The sequence below is a fragment of the Emys orbicularis genome, chromosome 2 (assembly GCF_028017835.1).
Source record: "Emys orbicularis isolate rEmyOrb1 chromosome 2, rEmyOrb1.hap1, whole genome shotgun sequence".
Taxonomy (NCBI): domain Eukaryota; kingdom Metazoa; phylum Chordata; order Testudines; family Emydidae; genus Emys; species Emys orbicularis.
Window position 1 is genome coordinate 270647821 of NC_088684.1, and position 19260 is coordinate 270667080.

The following is a 19260-nucleotide window of genomic DNA, read 5'->3' on the forward strand; positions in this document are numbered from 1 at the left end:
GTATTTTTCAGCAAAAAAAGTTTTGGAAGAAAACTGTCACACAGCTCTACCCAGGAGTAGGGTTTACTCCCATCAATAAAAGTTACAGAATTGGTTCCTGTGTTCCAATCCTACAAAAATGTACACACATTTAACTTTATGCACCAAGCAGTCCCATTGAAGTTAACAGGATTACTCTCAATTTGTAAAGTAAAAAAGTACCTAACTATTTGCAGCATTTTGGCCTTAGTCAGCAAGATTTTAAGAGTTATTCCTATTGTCTCATAAAGGTTATTAGTTTATGATACACGTTTTTTCAGTCTATTGTTTACTCTCTAAAATGTGGTTTAAACAGAGAAGCAACTGTAAAATACTAATAATAAATGTGAGTGGGACGTCCTAGTCCCTGAGTCATGCTAAAAATAAGTAATACTTTCAGGTTTAAAAGGTGAATTATTCCTAATTAGAGCTAAGTAATGTTACTATGTCCTCTGGATCTAGCCTAATTAAAGTAGCATTCCAAAGGTCAAAAGCTAACTTGCATTAATAAATCATAAAGGCTCATGATTGCAGCTGGCACAGTATTTTAATTACTAATAAAAATTATGCTTTGAATGCTATTTTTCATAATCATATAAAATCTGTTAGGATGCGTAGGGTATGAAATATGATGCTCTGTTTTGAATTCTAAAGGAAATTCAGCATGTACTAAGAATTTACAACTCAGACCCACAGTATGTATCTTAATGCAAAGATAGAAACTTTAGAATTAAACTAATTATTTGCAAGCATGATGTTAACACTGCAATAGCTAAACAATCAGCTTTCTCTGGTCATCCCATTTTAAGTTAGAATTCAAGGCCTAAAGAACAGATTTCAGGATTTTTGAAAAAGAAAAAGAAAATCAAAACTAAAGTGAAAATGTATGAATTTCAGGAATGTAGGAACTGGTATACAGTTATACTGAATGACCTGCTTTGAGTATACTACCCAGATATATTTAGCTCTACACAGTATTTTCTCTGTTCTGTGCTACTTGATTATTCACAACAATAGAAAACAGCCATGCGAGTATTGGAATATTCATGTTTTCATGCAATGTGATTGGCAGTTCTGTAATTGTGGTTAGCTGCTTTGACCAAGGTTTCTATAGCAACAGCCTTACTGTCAATTCTTACCTGTTTTCTGGTCATCCATTGTACTGAGCTTAGTCTCGTCAGCTACTGTTAAAAGGTAAATGTATAAGGTTAGCCCAGTTAGTGCCCACACCCCACATGCATACAACATTCCAATTTTCTAAGTTAGGAGGCATTGGTAACGTCACACTTCATGCAAATAATATGCAACACTGAGCAAATATTCTTGATAAAAACGGCAGCAAACTAGTAACCATCATGCAATTTGTCAGTCACTTTCATATCACAGGCAGGTAACAATGTTATTTACATGTTAGCGCATCACAACTAGCCAAGGCAAGTCAACACCACCAATCTTACTTTAGAGAAGGTGGTGAAGTAAGGATTTTAGTTAAGATATCCACAAATATTATAAAGCAAAAAGTACTCCTTGCATTTTATTAATGTCAGCATTTAGAATTTTTATTGTATAAACACTCAAAATCTGCTTATTAAGGTTACTAGATTCTGCACTTCAAAACCTGAATCCAATGACACATCTATGGATAGCTTAGTTAGAAATGTTTTATACCTGATTGTTTCATCACTTAAGAGATTATATATGTAAATGGAATATTTAATTTCCTGTTTTGGTTGCTGCTACAGTATACGGTTTCCACCATACATATTACTGTACGGCCTAAACCAGAAGTGGGACTGGGCCACATTCTCTAATATGCTGCTTCATTTGTATCACCATTACTTTCAGTAAGACTTATTGTAGACTGCTAGGATATCAAATAGTCAAGGATAGTTATGTTTATTTAAGGTATAGCCTTAAATTGAGAATATGGATCTCTTCCCAATGTCAACTCAATAGAAGTAGTTACTTTTTAAAAAACAGTATTCAGTGGTTTATTTTTAAGTACACATTTTCACCTGCTATGAAATATCTGATAGAGACACGGTGGTGCAGTAATATCTTTTACTGGACCAACTTCTGTTGGTGAGAGAGAGAGAGAGACAAGCTTCAAGTCTGGAAGGAGAGCTCTGTGTAACCTCAAAAGCTTGTCTCTCTCACCAACAGAAGTTGCTCCAAACCTCACCCACCTTGTGTCTCTAATATTGTGGGACGGCTACGGCTACAACAACACTGCATACAACAATTAAGCTTCTTAGCATATAAGTATATACCCATGTATATTCATATACATTTGTATGTTTACAACAAGCAAATTTATAGATATTTACAAACTGTACATACAGGTTGCTTGGCCACTCATGTTTTTATACCACTCCATCACACATACATGTTTAGCTCTGTGTGTCAATCATATATGACAAATGACAAAAATCAATATTTACAACATCAAAAATAAAGCATTCAAAATCAGATAAAGCATTCAAAGAAATATCACTCACTACCTAAATCCATGCTTTTGGATTTTCGCGTTTTAACAAACTCCAACTGACTGGCATCTGAAAATTGCTTTGTGCGTTTTTCTGACATGCTCTGGCGTCCGAAACCCTCTCGCTGGAAGGCAAGCACTGGATCAGCATCTGGACTAAGAGTGCTGTGGGAAGGAAAAAAATCATGCAGACATTTATCAAGATCATGCAGCCCCCTCATATGCAAAGAAAAGTCTTTATTTGGTACATGATTTCTACCTTCTTTATCTGTTGATAAGGCAGCCAATTTTAAATAAACCACTGATGTAAATGGAGTTGCATCAAGAATGAATCTGGCCTATTGTGTCCACAGCAACAGTGATTTAACAAGCATCAATAATTAAAAGCCTACTGAGCCTTTATGGAAAAAATGTGTATATAATCCCTATGCACACCAAAACACATGCAGTAAAAACATACAGAGCTATTAGCATGACAGTGCAGTTTACTTTGACTTTCCGTATATATAGGAATAATTTTTTGAGTATTTCTCATTCTTAGTGACACATATGGTTTGTTTCCAAGTAAGTTTATAGTATAGTAGTAAAGCACAAATGTGCTGTCCTATGTGAAGTCACATGAATTTCTCTTAAACTTTGCAGTTAAAGAATTGGGATGAACCCTTCCACCCCAAAAACAAAACAAACAAATCCAAAATTCTCTTGTGAATTTTTCAGTGTATTTTCTGGATTTAGCCTGTCTAGAAATACTGCCCTATCATTTCCCCCATCTTATTTTATTGGGGGGGAAAGGATAGTGTTGATTAAGTCACTGGTGTCTGGATTCAGTTCCTGGCTTTGCCATGGACTTCCTGTGTGAACTTGGGCAAGTCATTTAGCTCTTTATCTAGAAGGGACTGCAATATGTCCAGGAGTGTTTGAGGATAAATGTATTAATGCTTGTAGAATGAGGAGGGAAACTGGAGAAAGAGGGTCAAGATTTGGGGATGGATCTAGTTTGGTTTGGCACTAAGTGGCTCAGGAGTGCCGGCTAAACCTTGACTGCTAGGTCTTATACTAAAGAATCAATGTGTAAATCTAAGTCTAAACATTCATATACTGTAGTTATGCATTGATTTACTTTGTAGAAAAAAAAAAAAAATTAATGGAGATATCCCATCTCCTAGAACTGGAAGGGACCTTGAAAGGTCATCGAGTCCAGCCCGCTGCCTTCACTAGCAGGACCAAGTACTGATTTTGCCCCAGATCCCCAAGTGGCCCCCTCAAGGATTGAACTCACAACCCTGGGTTTAGCAGGCCAATGCTCAAACCACTGAGCTATCCCTCCCCCCATGAATATGAATGAGTTTTGGGATAGGTGCATGAGATAAGGATAGGTGAATGACTGACAATGGATATATGCTCACAAGTGACAGCCATGCAATACTTTTCACTTATACAGGCCCTGATCCTGTCCCACTGAAGGCAATGTCCAATGTCTTTTGACGTTAGTGGTGTTGGCTCAGACCCATAGTATTTTACATCTAACTATTGCAGCCATTTCTAAGGTACCTGTCTCTGTGGTACCCAACGCCATGATTTAGCAAAGCATTTAAGCACATACTTAACTTCTTTGTTGTATTAGGGGCTAAGCGCTCTACAAATATTAACAATTTAATTGTCACAATATTCCTGTGAAGTAGGTGTTATCCCCACATTACAGAAGGAGAAAACTGAATTTTTAAAAAATGTATGGCAGTGCAACTGTGAGCTGAATATGGCTCACATGGGTTTGAGAATATGTTCTCAATTACTTCAATTAAACTTATGATCTGATTATGAGATCATAAACGTCTTTCCAAAGGTCACACAGGAGCTCACAACTAGTATTGGATGAGTTGGTATAATATTAAAGTGAGGAATTCCTTTAGCAACAGCTGTTAATGTGGCTTATGTAAGTTAGAAATGCTCAGTTTCATCTTGCTGAAGAGAATACATCGTGTGCTTCTTTCTTTGCAAGGGCTAAATTTCTAACCCTGTTTGTTTTGGCAGCGTACTCCTTTTTTGGTTTGATCTTCTTCACATAATTGCTTATTTATCCAAGATATATCATATTTCTTTTAAAGCTGAATATCATGTCCATGTAAATTCAGGTTTGTGTATGTTTATTCATTTAAAGTCATATCCACATGCTAAAACTTGATGATTAAATAAAAATTTCAAAAGTAGATCAAGGAGTGTGGAGAGTGGTATGTTCTGAACACAGGTGAGGGGCCAGGAATTCCTGAGTTCTGATCCCAGCTCTTAAACTGACTGACTCTGCTTCTGAGTCCTTGAGCAAATCATTTAACCTCTCAGTTTCTCTTCAGCTTCCCCATCTGCACCTATCATACTTATCTCTCCCTCTGAGCTATTATGAGGACCAATTACTTAATATTTGCAAAACATGCTAAAAGTTATAGGTGCTACGTAATTACAGTACAAAGAATTACTTTCTCTCTCATCTAGATGCAAAGTACCACAAGTCTCAATTTAATTGAAATCTAGCTTGCTAGAAATATCAGAATGCCACATTATGCTACCAGTTTTAATGTCCACAATAATAAAGAATTTAAATATTATTAATGAAGCAATACCTATTTCAATAATTAACAAAGACCAACATCATAGCCATTTGAACACATACACTTTCCAAATGTAACTCAAAAGCACATCTATATGGTAAATATCCATACGTTAAAAAGGCAAGAAGCATAGTTGAGTAACTAACACCCCAAAACAGCTAATTTTAATATTTTTCAGCTATGTTAAAGTCACCTTCTTTCTCACATTACTGCAACTCAGTTAATACTCATCACAATTTACTATGTTCTAGCATACTTAACCAATAAGATTTCTGGAACGACAGCTGATTCTTAAAAGAATGTAACCGTCTACTGACCCTCAGTGTTATTAAAATTCCACTTATTAATCCTGTCTTATTGCCCCTTTGTTTTCATAACATTTTCATCAAGGATTAGGGAGATATTGTCAGGCTGGAAAAGCTTACATTTTCTGCGGTGATTCAGAACAGCTGCCATTCTTGTTTGGATAACCCTTCGTCCATATTCTTAGCTTTACCCTTTGAGCCTTCCAGCAATATCATACAATGCACCTTCATTTTATAAATCTTCCTTCACCCATTAGCAGCAGGAAATTAATGCAACAATCTACTTCTGCTGCTATTTATTTTTTACAAATAAAAAGCATTATATATGAGTAAGGCCCTAAACTGATCTGCTCTTTTACCTGCAATTGTATCTAAAGACCTCAACAATTTCTCATAAAGGAAAAGATTTAAAGGTTTTTGTACAAAATGAATTCCACGATATCTAATCTATTTTCTTTGCTGTTATTTTCATTTAAGCTTAGAAAGGTATATGAATAGTAAGTTACACTGCAGCAGTAAATGTAAAAAGCATCTGCAGATTTCAAATAGGCTTTTACTTTATGGTATAGGTTCTCCCCCACCCAACCTCCATTCAGCTGAAAAATTCACTCAGAGATAAGTATTACATGACGTCTTAACTGCTGTTCAATTTAAAAATCTTAGATTTACAGCTCTAAAACTTATAACAAAAAAGAGACAGATGGACATTTCAAGGGCCCAAATTACAGGTGAGACTTTTCTACACGAAAAGTTGCAATATTAACAGAAAAGCAAAGTGTAGATTGAAAAAAAGTTATTTTTACTACAATCATTAAAACACTGTTTAGAATCAGCAAGATCAATCCCTAAACATCAATTCAAATAAACATAATATCAAAACAGAAGTAGCTGACTGGTGCAAATCAGAACCAAAGGGCATTGCCACTGCTATTTTATTAAGATATTGCTGACACATTCATAATAGACCCAGGAGATGGGGCTAGTAAGAAAATTCTAATTCTTCACTCTGCTTGTGTTAATTATCACTACACCCTTAGGAGGTGGTTCCATAGAGACAGTCTTTTATTTTGCTCATTGCAGTACATAATTACTAGACTTGCAAATTAATGCACATTTCTCTTAGATCTGTACTAACAATATGCAATATTTCTTTTATTAAGAACAATAAACAAGTTAATAATGGGACTAATACATTAGCCATTGGAGCTCAGATGTAAAAATCTACGTATAAGATCACAGATTCAACCCAATTGGGAGGTTAAACATGAGGTAATTTGGTTTCAATATTTTAAATTATGGGAAATATTAGTATACTACTTCTGCAGTATACTAAATCACAACGCTGATCATCATATTTATCCTAAATATTCAGGAAATCTTAACTTGTTAAATGTTATGTGAGCATTAACATATAACCAGCAGGCCTAAATTAATTTCTAAATAGATTATCTAAAAAATATTCATTACCTTAAATACACTAAAAGCTGATGCATGTGTGATAAAAGTCTCCTAAATATATACTGGTACACAAAATAAAATCTTCGGTTTTATTTTGCAGATATCTTATTTATAGAGAGAATTATAAATTAACATTTTCCATTGGAATTTATCTTTAATGTTTTATAACCTTAAGCTTTTAACAAGGCCGTCCTACAAATGCTGAGATTTTCTGATTAAACGCAAGGCTGGCTCATCTTATAATTTGACTACATAATATTAATTCTGTTAACACAGCTATATACCAATTTGGTCCTAATAGTAGTTGGTAACACTTTTCTAAATGTGTTTTGACACTGCATAAAACTATATAGCTAGAAAGTAAAAGTCCATCAAAATTATCTGCACGGACTCTCTTACTGAAAAAATGGCAATTAAAGGTTTGAAAATGTTGTGGTCTGAATGTTGGGTGACCATATGTCCCAATTTTATAGGGACAGCCCTGATATTCGGGGCTTTTTCTTATATAGGTGCCTATTACCCCTCACTCCTTTTCCGATTTTTCACGCTTGCTATCTAGTCACCCTATCTGAATGTTAAAAAAAAAAAAAGAAGAAGATTAATATTCAGTGTAGCTAACCCTTAAACTAAAGAAAAATAAATTATTACAATTGACTATCATTTTCATGCTCTGGATTATGGTCTTACCAGTCTGTAGATTCATTAATTGTGGCTTTAGCCCATGCGCCAACATCTGTGGTTCCAAATCCCACATCATCATGGGAGCTGGAAGATGACTGGTCAGAAAGATGTGGTGGAAGTACTGGCAGTCTATCGTCTTCAATAATAACAGTGTCATCTTGTGGCATGTTCACTGTTGGAGACAGCTGGTATTTACCTGTTCAATATGGGGAGGAGAATGGGGGAAGTAACTGTAGATAAAGACCTGAATATTACATATCATATATTCTCCAAATGATAAAATGTCATGTCAAATCTGTCACATCATTGATAAGACTGATGTAACACAATTAGTAAAATTACATGTGACTTAAGAACATAAGAATGGCAGTACTGGGTCAGACCGAAGGTCCATCTAGCTCAGTATCCTGTCTACCGACTCTGGGCAATGGCAGGTGCCCCAGAGGGAGTGAAACTAACAGGTAATGATCTAGTGATCTCTCTCCTGCCATCCATCTCCACCCTCTGACAAACAGAGGCTAGGGACACCATTCCATACCCATCCTGGCTAATAGCCATTAATGGACTTAACCTCCATGAATTTATCCAGTTCTCTTTTAAACCCTGTTATAGACCTAGCCTTCACAACCTCCTCAGGCAAGGAGTTCCACAAGTTGACTGTGCACTGTGTGAAGAAGAACTTCCTTTTGTTTGTTTTAAACCTGCTGCCCATTAATTTCATTTGGTGACCCCTAGTTCTTATATTATGGGAACAAGTAAATAACTTTTCCTTATTTACTTTCTCCACATCACTCACAGTTTTATATACCTCTATCATATCCCCCCTTAGTCTCCTCTTTTCCAAGCTGAAAAGTCCTAGACTCTTTAATCTCTCCTCATATAGGACCCGTTCCAAACCCCTAATCATGTTAGTTGCCCTTCTCTGAACCTTTTCTAATGCCAGTATATCTTTTTTGAGATGAGGAGATCACACCTATACGCAGTATTCAAGATGTGGGCGTACCATGGATTTATATAAGGGCAATAAGATATTCTCCGTCTTATTCTCTATCCCCTTTTTACTGATTCCTAACATCCTGTTTGCTTTTTTGACCGCGGCTGCACACTGTGTGGACGTGTGAGAACTAGCCACGACGATTCCAAGATCTTTTTCCAGATTAGTTGTAGCTAAATTAGCCCCTATCATATTGTATGTATAGTTGGGGTTATTTTTTCCAATGTGCATTACTTTACATTTATCCACATTAAATTTCATTTGCCGTTTTGTTGCCCAATCACTTAGTTTTGTGAGATCTTTTTGAAGTTCTTCACAGTCTGCTTTAGTCTTAACTATCTTGAACAGTTTAGTATCATCTGCAAACTTTGCCACCTCACTTTTTACCCCTTTCTCCAGATTATTTATGAAAAAGTTGAATAGGATTGGTCCTAGGACTGACCCTTGGGAAAAACTACATACTTCTTACTACATAGAAGTCTGAAAATATACAATCAAGTACTTGCATCCTACTGAAGAAGAACATTAACTGGCTTAGGTTGTGATCCTCAGAAGGAATAAAGTCAATGGGAACTGAAGGGATTCATCACCTCCCATGATCCAGCCCTGGGTGATCAAGGCCAACATTTTCCAACTTGGTTTACTAACATTAAGAACTTAAATTCATATTCAGATGCCTGACCAAATGGCTTAATTTTCAGAAGTGTTCAGTACTCGTAGCTAGAGCTGGCTGAAAAATTTGAAATTTGGAAAAAAAATTATAATAAAAGAGTTAAATGAATGTATGAATGAATGAATGAATAAAGTCACCTATGTAGGTGCCCAGATATAGATTTTAAAACATGAATTTATGCACCAAACTTGGAAAATCTAGCCCAAGACCTTAATTCTGTTCCCATTGAAGCCCAAGTGAATTTTGACATTGATGTTAAAGGGATCAAGACAGCACCCTGATGAATCAAAGAGATGACATAAGGGCTTGACATTGCACCTCATATGTGAACCAGCTTCAGTGGGACAACTCCTGCAGGCAAGAGTTGTAGCACTGGACCCTAAGGAGTTTTACAAATTAGTGAAACGTTGTTTCTTCCCAGCTAAAAGCCAATTTGTCTTATTTTGAAGATACCACCACTATCTAAATATACATAGAATTATATTTTCCAGTAATATTTTCTATGGCATTTTGAGTAACACACTTTTCAACCTGTTTAACAAAAAGCAGATGTAACTTTTAAATTTATATAAAAGTCCTACATCACCAGAATAGACTAAACAGATACAAATATGTCACAAAGGGGCTTTTTTATGACAATGTTCAGTAATATCACTATAATTTTAGCCTGAGTCACCATTTCCTGTTTTTCAATGCAAATATGCTCAGGGTTAAAGAACAAGTGAAGATATTTAGTAGAACAGTAAAACTGATGCTACAGAAAATGATCAGCCTTAAAACTTTGTCAGTTTACTCTTAAATATATAAGATTACCTCAATATTTGTAATATTACTGAGATAAACTTACTTATACTTGCTATAAGGAATACCAATCATACTGCAAATATGGAAATAAAGTTATTCCGTTATCTAAGGCAACTCAAGTTATTAAGAGTATCCAGTGTATTTGTTACTCAAATTCTTCCATGCGATATAAGCTTCTTTGTAACTCAACACTACCCCTCTAGACATTGTTGCCTGCTAAAAAATTGCCTTCTAAAAAGTTTGGTTGTTTCCTGGGCATAGGCTTAAATATTTCCAATAAATCACCATGAAACAAAATGGTACATGTTGCAGGAAACTTTGGTTTGATATAAAATGTAATTACCAAAACTGTCACCCTTATCATGAACAACAGAGAACAAGTTTTATGAAATCAGATGACTTACCATATGGTATGGGTATATTATATATGTATATGTAATATAGAGACAGAACCCCATGGTGCTGTATAGTAATAATGTACTGTGTTATAAACAGTACCAAGAGTTGGAAATGTTTTGTTAAAATGAGCCACACATGGCCAGATATTAATATTTTGCTCATCGCTTATAATACACATAAGTACAAGTGGAAAAACCTGTATGGAGTTATGGGATCTATAGCAATTCTAATTTTTTCCCCTTTTATATAATCATGCTGCTGTACTGTTACTTTAATTTTCCCAATAAATTGATACAAAAGAACATTAGCTAACCCAACAGGATATTAGCTAATTGAATGTATTTTATATGGTTATTTAAAGAAAATTTTGTGGCTGAATGAGATATTTTCTAAAATAGATGAAAATTATTGGAATACATTGGTACTAAATGGCAAACAACCCATCATTGTCAAACTGAAATGAATGTGTTCAGTTTGCATAACAGCTAATTCTTTGCCCAGCAATCACTTCTTTGATGGACAGGTTAATGGTTAGCCTGGTAATGTACTCCTTTTCAAACATATTGCCTACAAGATTGTTAACTCTGTAGTCAGGGCCGGCTCTGGCTTTTTTGCCGCCCCAGGCAAAAAAGCCTCCGGCCGCCCCCCCCCCCCCCCCGGCCGGGGGGAGGGCGCCAGAGGGGAGGGCGGCCGGAGCCCTGGGAGGAGGGCGACGAGCCCCGGCGGGGGCTCGGCTCTCCCCCCCCGGCGGCCAGAGCGCCGGGGGCAGGGCGGCGAGCCCCGGCGGGGGCTTGGCTCTCCCCCCGGCGGGGGCTTGGCTCTCCCCCCGGCGGGGGCTTGGCTCTCCCCCCGGCGGCCAGAGCGCCGGGGGCAGGGCGGCGAGAGGGCAGCGAGCCCCGGCTGGGGCTCGGCTCTCCCCCCCCGGCGGCCAGAGCGCAGGGCGGCGAGCCCCGGCGGGGGCTCGGCTCTCCCCCCGGCGGCCAGAGTGCCGGGGGCAGGGCGGCGAGAGGGCGGCGAGCCCCGGCTGGGGCTCGGCTCTCCCCCCGGCGGCCAGAGCGCAGGGCGCGGGGGGGGAGGGCGGCCAGAGCGCCGGGGGGAGGGCGGCGAGCCCGGCTGTGGCCCCGCTCTCCCCGGCGGCCCGAGCGCCGCGCCGCCCCCCTCCAGGTGCCGCCCCAAGCACCAGCTTGGTTGCCTGGTGCCTGGAGCCGGCCCTGTCTGTAGTTAATAATGTCTCCAAAGAGTTGATTGTGAGAAAGTAGAACCTTATTGCATTTTATAGATTGAACTTCCAGTTTGAGAGGCTAAAGTAATTCAGTAACATTTTTAACTTTTCCTCTACCATTCTTAATATTTGACAAGAGTGAAGAATTTTATTTTATTTTATTTTTTATTGTATTTTATTGATGTGATTTAAAGGGCCCAGGGCTCTGCTGCGGTAGCTCCGGCGGTGATTTAAAGGGCCCGAAGCTCCCAGCCGCCGCTATCGCAGCCGGAACCGGCGATTTAAAGGACCGCTTCTTCCGGTTGAGGCGACGCACCTTCCAGTTGAGGCCCTGCCCCCCTGCTCAGGACTCCCGCGTACCGGTAAGTCCTTTAAGTTACTTTCATCCCTGGAGGCGGGGGGTCTGCTGCTGTCTGAACTTACAAGACAGCAGGCTGACACACTCCCTGTCACCCTCCCCCCGCCCCCGATTTGAAAAGCACGTTGCAGCCACTTGCACACTGGGATAGCTACCACAATGCACTGCTCTCTGTGGCAAAGCCACTGCGCTTGCAGCTGACAGTGTAAACACATGGCAGTGTTTTCCCTGCTGCGGTCTCTGTGGGTTGGTTTAACTCCTGGCACTCTACATCTGCAAGTGTAGCCATGCCCTGAGATTGACATTGCCTTTCATCCCAAAGTCATTAGAGAGGCAAGGTTGGTGAGGTAATATTTATTAGACCAACTTCTGCTGGTGAGAGAGCTTCACCCACCTTGCCTCTCTAATAACCTGGGACCAACACAGTTACAACTACACTGCATACAATCTAAGTCATTGTTATTCTAACCAAAATCTTGACAAATAACTTCTGATTAGTCACCTTTAGCATCAAACCTTGCTACGGTCATAAGAAATCAGCAAGCATTCAGGCTGAAACTAAAGCTAGGGGATGCAAGATGACTTTGTACTAAAACATTTCCTCAATAAAAATAATTTACAGTGAAATCAGCTCTATATTTGTGTATGACAGAAATCAGTTGCATAATGGACAATAAATAGCTACAGTACTTCAGAAAAAAAGTTCTTTAACTTTTAAGCCTGGGCACAAGCAAGTTAGTATAAGACCACATGATTTTATTTTAAATTTCACTTTGGAGGAATTGCAAAAATGTTGCCTAGAAACACTTTTGAATCTAGACCAAAAAAGACCAAAACTAGAAATCCAGCAAAGATGACAGGCATAAATCCTTATTGTTAGGCCCAGATGAGAGGCACCTCATGCAGGTGAATCCAAATTTTCACAGAGGAAGTATGGTAATAGCATGGATAATATACCTCAGTTATCAGGGAAGTAAAAAATTCTAGGAAATCTCAAATTATAAATGCTAATAGAACTGCTAGGTCTAATGGATTGTGTGTGGGCTTGTTATGTGGTTTATATTACTAACACTGTGGTTGTTTTGCCTATGCCAAAACAAGCAGGTTTGTGGTTACTGACCACTTCTGTAACAACAGGTAATGCAAAGACATTCATGTTGTGCTATTTAGTACACATTGACTCATACAGACACTCATACAACATGAGGCAGAAGATTGCAATAACTAGGATTTTATTTGATCAAAGAAGAAAAACTTATCAGAGGGGACTTGACTGAGGCATTCCAAACTTTTCAGATTATAGTCAATCCACACTGGCCTTCAAACTGGTTTTAAATGTGATGGGCTAATGGAGCTATGCTGATTTACACCAGCAGAGTCTGTCTCAGTTCCAGCAAAACCAGTTTCTAACCACGGTGGGCTAGATCACATTTATATACATTATTCAAACATGGTTTGACCTTCTCTACGGTGTTCAGCTGTGTAACCATGCAGTCCCATTAAGGATGAGGGCTGAGCTAGACAGAATCAGTACTTATGCTTCAGAATGTAAGGGTATGTTTACACTGGAAACGCTATAGTGGCACAGCGGAAGCACTGCAGCTGTGCCACTGTAGCATTTTTAGTGTAGACACTACAGTGACAGAAGGGGTTCTTCTGTCATCGCAGTAACTCCATCTCTCCTAGAGGAAATAGCTTGGTGGATGGAAAAATTCCATCTACACTGGGACTTAGGTTGGCTTAGTTACGTCGCACAGGGCATAACATTTTTCACAGCCTTGAGAGTTGTAGTTAAGCCAACCTAATTTCATAGTACTAATCCCTAAAATGAACATTTGCAAGAGTCTGGATGGATTTTTATCCCCTATATGCACAGCACACACTGCAGAGCTGGCCAGGGGCACAGTAGGTTTTAAGTGTTTTTGGAAGGGGCAAGGTTTTTGTTTGTTTGTTTTTGACTGCTGAGACTTCAGTTACTGGTCACTGAGAAAGAAAGAAACTGTACTTGATGGATGACTAGTTTTATGTAGCAGGGCAAATCCTATATTCCTTTGATGTCAAATTATAGTGCATCCCTTGACATGCATATCCTCTCTCGAGGCCTATTCACCTGTTGCTGCACAGGATGTTTACGTGGTAACTCATTAATGCATATACAAATTTGACATGTAAATCCCCTGCACACTGATAGAAAAAAGCAGTAGCTAAGTGCTGTACAAATATTTTATCTGGAAAACTGAAATAGCAAAATTAGACTAGTGTCACGTTTAAAACTACAGTGCTAACAATTTCAGCCAGATTTTCACTCCTTGAACTTTTAATCAGATCTCAAAATAAAATGTGTCACTTTCTTTAGACGGATGTGTATTTTTGAGACAAAAGTTTCATGGATTTGTGATACTTGGTCACATTATGTTTCTTTTGGATTGTACAAATGCAATGCCATAGAGCTTAAGAGAACTTTTCAGTTTTAGTTTTGGCTTTGCTACGTGCATTCAGATTACAATATGACTGAACTGATACAAAATCACACAAACCAAAACTGTGGAGTTTCAGAGGTCTAAGAAAGGGTGATTTTTCTACTTCAAAAAGTACAAGGAGAAATATTTACAAAGCAATAACTAGCAAAAGGCCACAAATGGAGATTTTCACTTTCTGAAGCTGAATAGCTATCCTAGGGAACTGAAAACTACATTCATTCTTCCTTCATGTTAATTCTATAACACGATCTCCAATTCTAATGCTGTACATATATGTCAAACATACTAAAAGGCAGTGGATTTAACGGCTATGTTGGAGTTCAGGACTTGCAACTCAAGCTAGCAATAGAAGTATTTTATGTCAGGTGCCATTTTAATCAAACATCTTCTTGCGTTTTAAATTTGAAAAACCTTACAAGTTAATCCCATGATTGAGCTGCTCAGTAAGTCCAACCACTCCTGTGGCAAGACAAGTCTTTATGAACTAAATCTGTTAGTAGAAAGCTGAACTGCTGCAGAGCAAGTGCTAATAACCTCATTATCCACTGGGGGCTATGCAGACAGTATGGCACGGAATCCAAACAAAGGATGCATAAAATCACTTACAAGGTTTTAAAACTGGTGCCCTGCAAAGCACAAATTCAACTGAAATAAGGAAATACGTTATTACACATACTGGCTTCAGTGTACATTATTTTCTTTTTGAGCATGATTAAAGTGAAGGTGAATCAGTGCTGAAACATAACTATACATTCTTTATAGTAATATTCACTGACATTTTATTTGCATGAAACTTCACCACTCAGACTAAACAGACTAAAATGAAGTGTAGCTTCTCACCTCAGACACTGAAAAACATTTGAAATGTTCCCATTATTTCTTCTGCCACCTGTTATGGGATCTGAAACTTACTTTCTCAATCAATTGATTGACTTCCCCTCTCACATTAAGCTAGCTAGAAGGCTTGTGATGAACAATTCTTTTAAAAAGTCATGCTTTAAATTGGTCATTGCCACTTTCATGTTCCACGCTTCGCACATAAATAATACATTAATCACCCTTCAATGAACCACAGAAAGGACAAAAACAAGATCTGATTAGCAGAGTCTACTTGACTCACCCATTATCCTACTTAGTGCCGCAGTCCTTGTGGGTGATTCGCTGAGACCCTCAATCCCACTGTATAGCGAATGGGAAATTCTACGTTCCCTGTCATCCAGTATAGTGTCTATAGGCAGCTCTGGCCCAGGAGGGCTTCCAGGTGACTCCAACTGCATAGAGAGAGGAAAATCAGCACTGAAGTCCATTTAACAGCATGGGGGAACGATAACAACTTGCCTAAGGCCTGGACCCGGCTGGGCACCAAATGCGCTAGAACTTTTCACCCTGGACCCAAAATAATTTGCAATGACAGCTCTGCTTAATGACCAACTTTCAATGACACTTTACACTGCACCTCCCATGGTGCCTTGTCAGATTTCAACCCTTTTAGCAGAAAAAATGTAGACAAAAAGCATTTTGGTCTACCTTTGCGGCATAATTTCTGAAATATACAGTTTGCATGTTTCAATATTATCTGACAAACAACTTGGCCTCTTTCACACATTGATAGGCTGTCAGGACAAGACTCCTTGAAGCAGCAGAGAACAGGGAACTCCATTTGGAATTGGGCCTCTGACCCTTTTTGAAATGGTGAAATTTGCTTCTGTACATAATTATCATGGGATCCCCCATGAAACTCCCTGTCGTACACATTAGTATTGACATACATGAACACATGCTGTTTATGATAAAGTCTTTGCTCACACTTTTCACCCTTAGGGTAAAGAGATTTCACATGCCCATCAAATCTGGGAATGTCCCATGTTTTCAGGGCCTTTCACAGCATCCCTGCCAGTTTCACAACAATCAGCATTTCCAAAACATGACAGGTCCCTTACACAGCCCAGAGTCCTCTGCCCAGCATGATTCCTCAAGACAGTACTCCCCCATATATGAAATACAAGATCCCCTATGTGATGCAGAAGGATGTTGCTTGGCCATGCAAATAAGGGGAGAAAGAACAAACACCATTTCTCTGCCCTTCATCAGAACTGTCTCATGTGTGTCTCGAGGGTGCCCCTATATTTTCTCTGGAAGAATCTGGTCACTTCTCTTTTTATATGCGCAGAATAGATTTTCAGAAAGAAGAAAAAATAGGTTTTCCTCAATGTACTATAGAGAATCAGACTTCAGGAAAAGCAGAGTTCTTATATGGTGAAATAAATATAATTTGACATCATCTAAGGCAGCGATACTCAGACTGAGGCTCCCAAGCTGCAAGTGGCTCTTCAATGCGTCTCCGGCGGCTCTCTACAGCACATGATATTAAAGCATTGTGTGATTTAATTATTAACCAGTCTAAGTTATTAACTAATCAGGATGCTTTTACTATGTTAACCACCAATTGTAGTTGATAAAATAATAATACTTGGCCAGTCATTTTGCTGTGAGAATAATATGACTATATAGTACTATAGTAAATGTAACAATGAATTCACTCTAATGTGGCTCTTTCGGGTAATGTTGATCACTGATTTGGCTCCTGAGGTCTGAGTATTACTGATCTAGGGGCAACAGCATCTCTAACTGTTAGCCACTCTGCTAAGACTTCCAATAAGGGTCCCAGGAGTAATGTGAACACGTGTCCACAAGGGAACCAGTTGAGACTTCCAACTTGTTTCACTTAGGCCAATAACCATGGACATGAGACTTCATCTCCCATTATCCAATTCCTGAACTGTCCAATACCTCTGCTTATTGAGCTTTGTTGAGGTGCCTGAACCACAGACATTTGGACCCTTGTAGTTACTGATAACTGAGTGATGATGGGCGTTTTGGACAAAATGTCAACCCTCGGCTTAGCTATTAAATTAATTTCATTTGTGAACTGAATCCAGATCCCCTGAGGAGAAATTCTGATGAACTAATATAGCACAAATAATTGTGTTGTTTTATAATCATTTAGGGCATCAAAGGTCAGTATGTTTTGGCCATTTTATCTAAAGTTGTGTTTAGAACTCAATGCACAATATTCTTATATGAATCCTTTAGCATATAAATATCTCATCATCTATCAAAATACACTAGTGCCCAGATCCTGCAAGGTACTGAATTAGGGCTGTCAAGCAATTGAAAAAATAATCTTGATTAATCGTGCAATTAAAAAAATTAATCTCGATTAATCACACTGTTAAATAATAATAGAATACCATTTATTTAAATATTTGTTGATATTTTCTACATTTTCAAATATATTGATTTCAATTACAACAGAATAAAAAGTGCATAGTGCTCACTCTATATTTTGTTTATTACAAATATTTGCACTGTAAAAAACAAAAGAAATAGTATTTTTCAATTCACCTAATACAGAGATTGCAGTGCAATCTCTTTATCATGAAAGTTGAACTTACAAATGCAGAAATATGTACAGAAAACTGCTTTAAAAAAACCCAATGTAAATCTTTAAAGCGTATAAGTCCACTCAGTCCTACTTCTTGTTCAGCCAGACAAGCTTGTTTACATTTGCAGAAGATAATGCTGCCCGCTTCTTGTTTACAATGTCACCTGAAAGTGAGAACAGGCATTTGCATGGCACTCTTGTAGCCATGAGTCGCAAGATATTTACGTACCAGATGCGCTAAAGATTCAATGTCCCTTCATGCTTCAACCACCATTCCAGAGGACATGCATCCATGCTGATGACGGGTTCTGCTTGATAATGATCCAAAGCAGTGTGGACCGACGCATGTTCATTTTCATCATCTGAGTCAGATGCCACCTGCAGAAGGTTGATTTTCTTTTTTGGTGGTTTGGGTTCTGTAGTTTTTGCATCACTGTGTTGCTCGTTTAAGGCTTTTGAACGTATGCTCCACACCTCATCGCTCTCAGATTTTGGAAGGCACTTCAGATTCTTAAACCTTGCTTTGAGTGCTTTAGCTATTTTAGAAATCACACATTGGTACCTTCATTGTGCTTTGTCAAATCTGCAATGAAAGTTTTCTTAAAACAAACAACATGTGCTGGGTCATCATCCGAGACTGCTATAACATGAAATATATGGCAGAACGTGGGTAAAACAGAGCAAGAGACATACAATTCTCCCACAACAAGTTTAGTCACAAAGTAATTATTGCATTTTTTTTTTTTTAAACGAGCATCGTCAGCATGGGGCATGTCCTCTGGAATGGTGGCCGAAGCATGAAGGGGCATAAGAATGTTTAGCATATCTGTAAATACCTTGAAATGCGGGCTACAAAAGTGCCATGCGAATGCCTGTTCTCACTTTCAGGTGACATTGTAAATAAGAAGTGGGCAGCATTATCTCCTGTAAATGTAAACAAACTTGTTTGTCTTAGCGATTGGCTGAACAAGAAGTAGGACCGAGTGAACTTGTAGGCTCTAATGTTTTACACTGTTTTGTTTTTGAGTTCAGTTGTGTAACAAAAAAAATCTACATTTGTAAATTGCACTTTCACGATAAAGAGCTCCAACTATAGTACTTGTACGAGGTGAATTGAAAAATACTATTTCTTTTATTTTTATAGTTCAAATATTTCAAATAAAAAATAATAATATGCAGTGAGCTCTGTACACTTTGCATTCTGTGTTGTAATTGAAATCAGTATATTTAATAATGTAGAAAAACATACAAAAAGATTTAATAAATTTCCATTGGTATTCTACTGTTTAACAGTGCAATTTAAACCACGATGAATCACAATTAATTTTTTTATCG

At 38.2% G+C, this 19260-nt stretch overlaps 1 protein-coding gene across 8 annotated transcripts in view; it reads right to left on the bottom strand.

Moving 5' to 3' along the window:
* PARD3 (par-3 family cell polarity regulator) overlaps positions 1-19260 on the bottom strand; it is a 658895-nt gene that overhangs the window by 193358 nt on the left and 446277 nt on the right. For 3 of the 8 annotated variants that reach the window (XM_065400237.1, XM_065400236.1, XM_065400235.1), the window contains 4 exons: positions 15601-15751; positions 7557-7746; positions 2607-2668; positions 1158-1202 (listed from right to left, as the gene is read on the bottom strand). In XM_065400237.1, coding sequence (XP_065256309.1) covers positions 1158-1202; positions 2607-2668; positions 7557-7746; positions 15601-15751 — 448 coding nt within the window. Of the gene's footprint in view, positions 1-1157; positions 1203-2516; positions 2669-7556; positions 7747-15591; positions 15752-19260 lie in introns of all 8 variants that reach the window. The other 5 variants (XM_065400232.1, XM_065400231.1, XM_065400234.1 and 2 more) reach the window with 3 other exon arrangements.